Raw genomic sequence first — 9,318 nt, 5'->3', positions numbered from 1 at the left:
TTAATCTTCAGTCATTTTTGTAATTAAATTACACTCAGATACTCAATTTCCTTTAATTGATAGTGATTTTAACATTTCTCTAAACAGGACACCGAAAATTTTAATGAACCAGCATTACTATAATGGCTTCTGCCAAACAACCACTTTGGTAAATTGCCTGTTAATATTATGTATCAAGAGCTTTATATATTACAAAGAGCAAATAAAAAATAAAGAAATCATGAGACTTTACAAAAAAAGGTTAGAAAAACAAGTTTTCTATTTATTTAAAAATAAGTTTATAGTTACTACATTGCAGGGACAGGAATTCTTACACATACATTCTAGTTTGTATAAAAGGATTCAAAGAATTATGCATCAAAACTAACATAGAAAGTGTCCACGTAACAGTAAAGAAAGTTCCAATCAATATGTACAAAAAGAAAGGGCACTGCTATTGTGGTGTGAGACTGCTGTTTATAACATGATACTCCAGGTCTGGAAGGAAAAAAACCCAAAAACCTCAATAAAGCTAAATAATAATTTGTTTTTAACTCTGTTACTTATTACATACAACGGATTTGCTTGTGTTTAACATTGTTTTCTGTACAAAATAAGCATAATTTTAATTTGAAAATGTGTCAGTTTCAACCTTAACCCTCTAGGTCAGTTACTTTTTAAAAATTGAGCTACATTCTACACATGTCTAAATATCCTGTGACAGGATTAAACAGTTTTCTAAAAGATATTTTTTATAAGACCTGTCTTCTTGCAGTTTTAATATGGTCCAAAAATGTAACTTTATTTTGTCTCATTTTACAGTCTATCATTGTGATAAATAAACACACATTCTTAAGAGTAACCAGTATGTGTATGCATTTGTATGCATCTGCTTTATACGCTTGTGTACTACATACCATCTTGAACCTATTTTCTTATCTCCTTGAATGTAGAAACTCAGTCACACAATATTATGTATTTGGTTTGTGCCATAAGGTTAATTTCCTGATAATTTTATCTGCATTAAAAAAGTATTCCAAAACACCTATCAAAACTAAAAATATATATTTATAGCTCAGATTTTCTACTCACTTTTATTGTAGTGTGTATAAGATTTATCGCTGGAGTGCTCAAAGTGGTACTTACAGTCTTCTGACTCAATGACCTCTTCCTGGGTACTGTACATAGTTCAAAATGACTTTTCTTTTGGAGTGCTTTGCTAGTTAAGAAAATAGTTTCTTAGTAAATGTAATAATAATTTAGCGCAAATCACTTGGAAACAGGGAAAGTAAGCAGAAGTGCAAAGATGGAAGTAAGGAAAGGTATATTTTTCCAACTTTAATAGGAAGATAAATTCTTACCTAAATAAAACTAAACTGCCTAACCTGTTATGTTAGAAACATTTTCTATGTAAATTGGGACCTGTAATCCACAGAAGATAAAGTAATTCCTCTATTATAACTTTTAAAATCATACACCTCCTGCATTTAAGGTGAACATTTATAGCCCTTTAATCACTCAAGTATCTTAGTCCTTTCAATGTACTCAAAAATAAATTGCAGTCAATAAAAACCTTCAGAATAATGTTTTCTTTAGATAGAAAACTGAAAATCAAAATTATTTCCAGATTATACTTGAGAAAAATATATAGGCATCAATGAATACAATGGAATGTCAAAATTAAAGTAATACTTCTAACTGAAGAAACTACATTATGAATAATACTTTGTAACAGGTAAATGCTAATATCAAACAAGATAAAATGTCATTTCAATATACTTGTTAGATAATTTGCTACACTGCAGATAAGGGACAGCTTTAGATATTAACATACGTGCTGTATGAGGATCTTTTCTCTGCTCACCGTTTCTTAAACTTAATTCATTTCCAGGTGATACTTAATTCAGTCAATTCTATGTCTCAGATGTGACCTAAACAAGCTCACACATATTCTATGATTTTTCTAATTAAACTTAAGGAGGAAAGACAGTTTTGTAATAATGCCACCAGCCTGCAGTGAAGTTGGGCAATAAAAATAATGAAAATAAGGCCTCATTTAATTCATAAATATATACAAAAAATGGTTCAATGCTATAATAGCAGATTGCAAATAATAAAATTTAAGATGCTAAATATCCATTGCCAAAGGTTATAAGACTATCATTGGATTGAATATTTAAAACTACTCAGTGGTCACATTCAAATTTTGTAAGATTCATCTGGGGCTTGAGAATATTAGGGAAGAGAGAACATTTAGGCTTGGGTATTCATCAACATGTAAATTAATTTCCACATTCCATGCATGTAACAAGTTATATTTCAGAAACTTGCAGCGAACTTGAGATTTTTATATTGCTCACCTATAAGACAAATGCTAATGTTTCATTCTGGCTTATTAACAGTACATACATAACTTTACTGTCTTAAAGAGGGTATTTTTCCAAGTGGTAAAACAAAACAAAAACATGGCAATGACTTAAATTTCTTAATTCAATTTTTGCAATGTATAGAATCTAAATTATAAAAATATAAATATATCTGGTATTACCAATACATTTTAAGTGTTTCTGTTACAAATAATCTGATCCAAGTCATTTTGCTTTACTAAGAAACCAGTGTATGAAAATGTCCAAATATGGTCAAATATACAGTATCTTTAGAATAGGTACAATACATTTACTTGTTATAGGAAAGATGGCAAATACTCATTTTTCTGCTCAAGAGTTGGAGCTAATCCATACACTATATAGAGGTACTCTAAGACTGTGTGCACTGTTTCTTTTTCTATACACACCTCAAAACTATACACATTTTTTGTTTTACAAAAATGGATTTTATAGTCTATCCTTTTTTTATAACACAATGCAGATAACATCAGGAAATTATATTTTCAAATAGATTGCCTTCAAAAACAACTAATTATTTTAACGCCTTAAATTTCAAACATACAATTTCAATAATGGTGTAACTGAAAGATTCATTTTTCTATATAACCAAGCCATCCATTTCTGCATTATGAAGAGTTTAACTACTGAATTTCAATTATATAGTTAAATATATCTGTTAGAAAAAAATAAATATACAAAAAACCTGAAAAATTTGAAATTATTATTCAACTGCAAAATCACAGCAATCCAGTCAAGATCTGGAAAATGGTTTACTTAATTTCACAGGAGGATTTCTGTACAAATTTCGTTACAAATGATCTAAAAAGCCAAAATGCATCACTTTTCATTCTTCTTCAAGACAGTCAAATGACAGTTAACATTTAACTTATCAGAAATAAGTAAAGAATAATTATTATATATTTTGCCAAGGTTCAATTAAAGACTTTATTTTTCTACATTAGGGTCATGCTGATACATATTTTTCCAATCCTTGCTTTTTAAAAATGTAGTATTTGAAAATTTTGGTTACATTTTTGTACCATATCAGTCCTCAGAAAATACTACATTCTTTAAACTTTTTAAAAAATGGACAATAATTTTTAAACAATAGAAATGGTATTTATGTTGGTTTTTAAGGTATAAAATAAGTAACTGTACCATAAACAAATAAATAACTGCTTTCCTTTTCCATAGCAGTACATATAGTAATACATTCTCCTAAGTCATATAGTTATCATTTACAATAGACAACTTAATTTTACTAATGATGCAAAAAATAATAGAATACAAGGCACAATCATTAAATGGAGTTTTTCTTTAGGGTGTATATTGACATACCAGCGTGATAAGGATACCGTAAAAAGTGCAGAAAAAACACAATGTGCAATGAGACCACTGTATAAAACATGATTGCATAAAAAGTGATTTGGCCTATTTTAACCTTTAATAATTGAAAATAACCAATCTTCCCCTTAAAATTAAACTATAAAGTATGACATTTTAAAATTATTTTTATTCTACCACTATCTAAAAAATCCTGAAAAAAGGAATTTATACCTGGGTAATAGTATATAAGTATGTGTTTGTATATATATTTAATTATACCCATTTATCAATATATACACATACACACACAGACACATTTCTTTGTAAGTCATTTTAGCCTATCAGATATGTCTAAAGTTTAGAAATGACATTAATCCAGATCAACAAGTAAACATCAAATCCCATACCTTTTTTCCTGTATCTTCCTTGAATCCTTTAACCACTTAAAACATTTCTCTAAGACATCTCTGTCAAAGGACCCACCAGTGCATTATTTTCTACTATTAGTACCAAAAAAAGAATATATCTCAGCATAACTCTTTAATAACTTGCTCTTTAGAATATATATCCTTTCCAATATTGAAAAGTGTATGCTGTCCTGACAGTCAAAAAACAGGCTTTCCACTGCACTGATTCTCAGTCTTTGGCACAATAAACAGAGATTGAGAGACTGATATAAGAATCAAGGTCTGAAAAATTAGACAGTCAAATGTTTTCCAATGTGGATATGTTTCCTTTTCATCAGCACATTTTGAGTTTGGCAGAAATGGAATAAAGCAAAAGCCTTCTCTAGATATTTTGTAGATGAACATTCTGTAACTAAAATTAAACTTTTTAGGGAATCAAATGGTAGGAATTTTATCTTTAGAGGAAACACATTCCTTAAATTTACTGCTACTCTATGTAATATCTGTCTTCCTAGGGGCATGACCTCTGTATCAAGAAAAAAATGTATCTTGCTTGATCAAAAATAATTCCTTTTAATATGAAATGTTCTATCATTGGGAGTATTATGCTCCTTAAGAGTGTAGCAGAACTGTCTCTTTCATAAATAAATCAGGAATTCATTATAGGTCCTCAATTTCTTATGTTTCAAACAGTGAATGAAATGAATATGGAAATGTATAACCTAAGGGCAATAAATAGCAAACATTTAAAATATATATGTATATATTTATATATATATATATATTCATTTAAAGAAGTGAAGTGTCTTCTAAGATTTTTTTTTTTTTTGCAAGTCAAATCATAACATTCCCTAATCCACCATAGCAGCAAGGAAGTAGAAGTGTTAGCTCTACTTATTCCTTAACTGTACCTGTTTTATAGATTTTGAAGTAAAATATTTTGGTTCAAGTTACCAACCAATTAAATTTGCTTTTGCTTTTTCAGTCAACTTTCGGACTCGTCCTCTACTAGAAGTTCCAAAAGTCAAAGAGGTGTCTTCAAACAACAGCTGCCTTTGCTCCTCTTCCGAGTCATCCTCATTATAGAAAGCTGTCCTTCGACCTTGGTTTCTAGTTCTCATGTGGGGTTCAGAGCTTTTGAGCTCTTCAAACTCTTCTTCTTCATCTATAACAGGATCATCAGTCTTTTTTCGGTTACTTCTCCTTAGCATTTTAACATTTGCAGGAACTATAAGATCTGAATCTAGTTTTTGTGTTTTCATCTTCCTTTTGGGTTTTCTGCCTCCACGACTCTTTTTCTGTAACAAATCCTCCTTAACCATATTACTTTCAGAAAGAAAATTGCATGTTGAAGAAGGAACCACTTCATCTCTGATGGGATGCATGTTATTTTGCTCTGAATTTTCTGCCTTTGCGTACTGTAGCTTTTTGGGCTTTCTACCCCTTTTCTTGTGTATAATTTCACCACTATTGGTATTAACTTCTACCTTAGGTTTCCTTCCAGGTCCCCTCTTCACAAGTTTTGATGGCTGTCCTCCATGGCCATTTACTTGAATGGTTCCTGGTACGAGAGCATTGTTCTTACAATCTCCTACAAAGGAACAACAGCACATTTAATATATGGAATTATTTTCTTTATTTGAACCTCAAACCAGTCAATAAGGTACACTTATATGTAATAACATGATCCAACAAAGAGCTAACAGCTGCAAAAGATTTTATTGGTTAGTGATAGCCTCTTGAGGGAAATAAAAGCTCAGAGCAAATAATAACTTAGACGATAGCTGGAATTAGCAAAGGTCTCTTATTTCTACTATCAGGTGTCAATATTTATAATAAATCACTATTAATGAGTATATGTACATATATTTTTGGTATTGGAGATTGAATGCAGGGGTGCTTTTCCACTGAGTTACATACCTGGTCCTTTTTATTTTGAGACAGGGTCTCACTAAATTGTTGGGATTACAGGCATGAGCCACCATGCGCAGCTAAATATCTTAACTTCTGTACCATTCTTCCTTATACCTGATTATTTGTAATACTCAAAATTTTCATATAAATCAAACTGGGAGCTCCAGTATTGCAATGCTAAAACCTAATCATTATATACATCTGATTTCTCTAGGATTCAGGACTAACATAAGCCAGGCCAATAAACCCTTTGAAATTTGGTTTAGAAAGTAATCAGATTAAAAAATGCAAACATTCACAGTCACTTGCTTATTCATTCAAACACTTATTATCCACCATATGCCAAATACAAGTTATTTAAGAATAAGTTAATTAAAAATAAGGAGCTCATATTCTTCTGTGGACAAAGACACATGAAAAATAATAATTTTATCAACCTGTTAAGTACCACAATAGTAGTAAAGAGGATTTTCCAGAAACAAAGAAGAAAGTGCTTGATTCTACCTAAAAAGAACACAGTAGGATTCCTGGAGATGATTATTTCAAAATTTGAAAGGTAATAAATAGATCTTTAAAAAACTACAAGGAAAAAAGAAACTTCAAAGATGGGGGCAGGGGGAAGACAAAGATATTTAGGTGCTTCCATGTGGTTTCAGATGGCTAGGACATAATTGGGAGAAATAACGTAAGGAAACCTGGAATTTGTTAAGCAAGAGCCAAGGAATGAAAAGTCTTGCTTAATAGTTGGGAAGGAAAAATTAAAATCTGATTCCATGTATCATTTGAGCAAGAAATGATTTTAATTCTGTGTATGTGCATGTGCACACATGTGCTAAAGATCAGTGATCAGAAAGATTACTTTGGATGGAATATGGAAGGTGGATTGGGTAAGAAAGAGCTGAAAAATGAAACAGAAAGACTAGTTAGGGAACCTAAGTAGTCTAAGTAAGAAATTATGTAGGCCCACAATAAGGTCAAAAGTGAGAATGGATTTAAGCTATGCAATAGGGGCAGAAACAACAAAAACTAAAGACTACTGAATAGATATGGATGCTGAAAAGAAGGCTAGGATGACTTCCTGATTATAAGCTTATGAAAACAAGAGGTCTCAATGCCATTAATCAATATGAGGACATTTCACCAATGATATTAAATTGAGTGAGGTTTCTACAAAGAAACATTGAAGAAGAAATGTCTTAGATACAGTTTGGAAGTCATAAGACAAAATGCTTATTATTGGGTTGTCTGAGGTAAGGAATTATATATCGTTTTAACATGCCATATGGTATATTGAGTTATTTTCTCCATCTTTCAAACATAAAACCTTTAGAACAAAAAAAATTGCACTTCAAAAGAACTCAGCAGCTTAACTATAAGGAACTAACAGTTATATATTAAACTGGAAGCCTGACTGTAGACTACCATAATGAATTAGTAGAGGTTAGTGTACTGTATTTTTTGGGGGGCTGGGATGGGTACTAGGGATGGAACCCAGGGGCACTTAACCACTGAGCCACATCCCCAGCCCTTTTTATGTTTTATTTTGAGACAGTGTCTTGCTAAATTGCTGAGGCTGGCTTTGAATTCATGACCCTCCTGCTGCAGCCTCCCAAGCTGCTGGGATTACAAGCATGTGTCAACGTGTCCGGTAAGTATATTATATTTTATAATCTATAACAAAAATTTTTTTTAGAAAAGTGAAGAATGTTTCAATAGGTTAACTAAATATACTTTAAACTCCAAGGATCTATTTCTTTAGATTTTGTAATATTCAGAATTAAAAGTCTTTTATTCTAGAATGTGTTATTATTTCCATGTTTTAAAAAATTTAATGACAAATAGTTTGCTTTTGACATAAAACTGCAAATCAAAGGGTGTCTTACTATATTTATCAACTAATAAAGACTATATGATTTTTAAGCAGGCAATCAAAAAGTAGATAAAAAGAATAAATCCAACCACACCAAAACAAAAAAAAAATCATTTGTAAGAAAGATCTATTATACTCAAAAGGACACAAGTAACATCTTACCTTGCTCAGTGACAGATGATGACTTTGAAAGAGTGGATGCCTTTGAGAGTACAGATGATTTCATTTTACGTTTGACGGGTTTTTCCCTTTCCACGTTTTCTTTTGCAGTATTATTCCTAGTGCCAGGACTAAAAGTGGATTGACCAGGACTCGAAAGAGTATTCAAGGTTTTGGACTGTTTCACAGAATTTTCTAGTACTAAAACACACACAGAGAAGATTAAAAAAGTTTGGGACTGTGTCTAATACGATTTGCTTAAATTATTCAAAGGGTCAAAACTTAAGGGATACTTAAAAATTTCCTCAGAAAATCTACTTTCTCTCTTTCTCTCCCCCCCACCCCCAATGCTAAGGATCCAACCCAGATCCTTTTGCTTCAGATCAAATGCTCTAACTCTGAGCTACAACTCCAGTCCAAGAAACCTACTTTCTAATAAGAAAAAGGCATACCCAAGGAGACAATCTTAACAGTTAAAGCCTCTTTAGAAGCTGCAGTTCAAGATTATGAAAGCAAGCCTTGGCAAACTGCTAGCACATCTATGTACTAGAATTTAACTTCAGGCAGTTTGGGTCAGTTTGTTGTTATTATTGAGCATTATTCTACATTGATATTCCTACACATCAATTTTCTTTTTCTTATTTAAAACTTTTTTTTTAAATGGAGAAAACAATAAAGCCAGTAAAAGACAATAGCATCTACAGGAAATTATCCAAACCCACTGCAAAGTAAAATCTTAAAAAAAATCATCATACACCCTTCAATTTAGAAACTGTCTTACTTGTTTTCCCTGGCACTGCAGATGTATTAGCTTTTGGAATAAAATTCTTTGCAGCTGATGAAGTAGATGGTTGCTCAGTAGTGATAACTGGATCTATAATTACTCGGTTGCTTCTGGTTCGAACCACAGAACTGGATTCTGTTTTACCATTTATCTGAGCAGCATTATGCCTTGGTGGTACTGATCGTGTAGGTGTAGAGAATGGAGAGGTAGAGATTTCTGACTTTAACTGGGGTTTTACAATCCTTTTCTTCCTTTCAGGGCTGTAAGTAAGATCACATTGTTCATCATTCTTACAGCTCTATGAGTGAATAAAATAGTTTTATAATACTGTTGGATTCAATATTTGTACTATTATGAAATATGTTAAAATATGAGATTTGTAGTGGATTTCATATGGTTGTGAGCCTTTGAAAAGTGAATATTTAGTGAAGGATTGCCATAAATGCTACAGTTATATGACAGAAAGCATGATGCCATCACTACCCTAAAAAT

The 9,318-nt window shown here is 31.5% G+C and overlaps 1 protein-coding gene across 1 annotated transcript in view; it reads right to left on the bottom strand.

Moving 5' to 3' along the window:
• Positions 1-241: 241 nt before the first annotated feature.
• Positions 242-9,318, bottom strand: part of Phip (pleckstrin homology domain interacting protein) — a 125,869-nt gene continuing 116,792 nt past the window's right edge. The window contains exons 38-40 of the mRNA XM_027928102.2: positions 8,824-9,086; positions 8,046-8,243; positions 242-5,690 (exon numbers count right to left, since the gene is read on the bottom strand). Of these exons, the coding sequence (XP_027783903.2) occupies positions 5,050-5,690; positions 8,046-8,243; positions 8,824-9,086 (1,102 nt within the window). The 3' untranslated portion in view covers positions 242-5,049. The remainder of the gene's footprint in view (positions 5,691-8,045; positions 8,244-8,823; positions 9,087-9,318) is intronic.

The sequence above is a fragment of the Marmota flaviventris genome, chromosome 6, assembly GCF_047511675.1.
Source record: "Marmota flaviventris isolate mMarFla1 chromosome 6, mMarFla1.hap1, whole genome shotgun sequence".
NCBI classification, from domain to species: domain Eukaryota; kingdom Metazoa; phylum Chordata; class Mammalia; order Rodentia; family Sciuridae; genus Marmota; species Marmota flaviventris.
The sequence above is the reverse complement of the archived record's forward strand: the minus strand, read 5'-3'. Positions and strand labels throughout refer to the sequence as shown.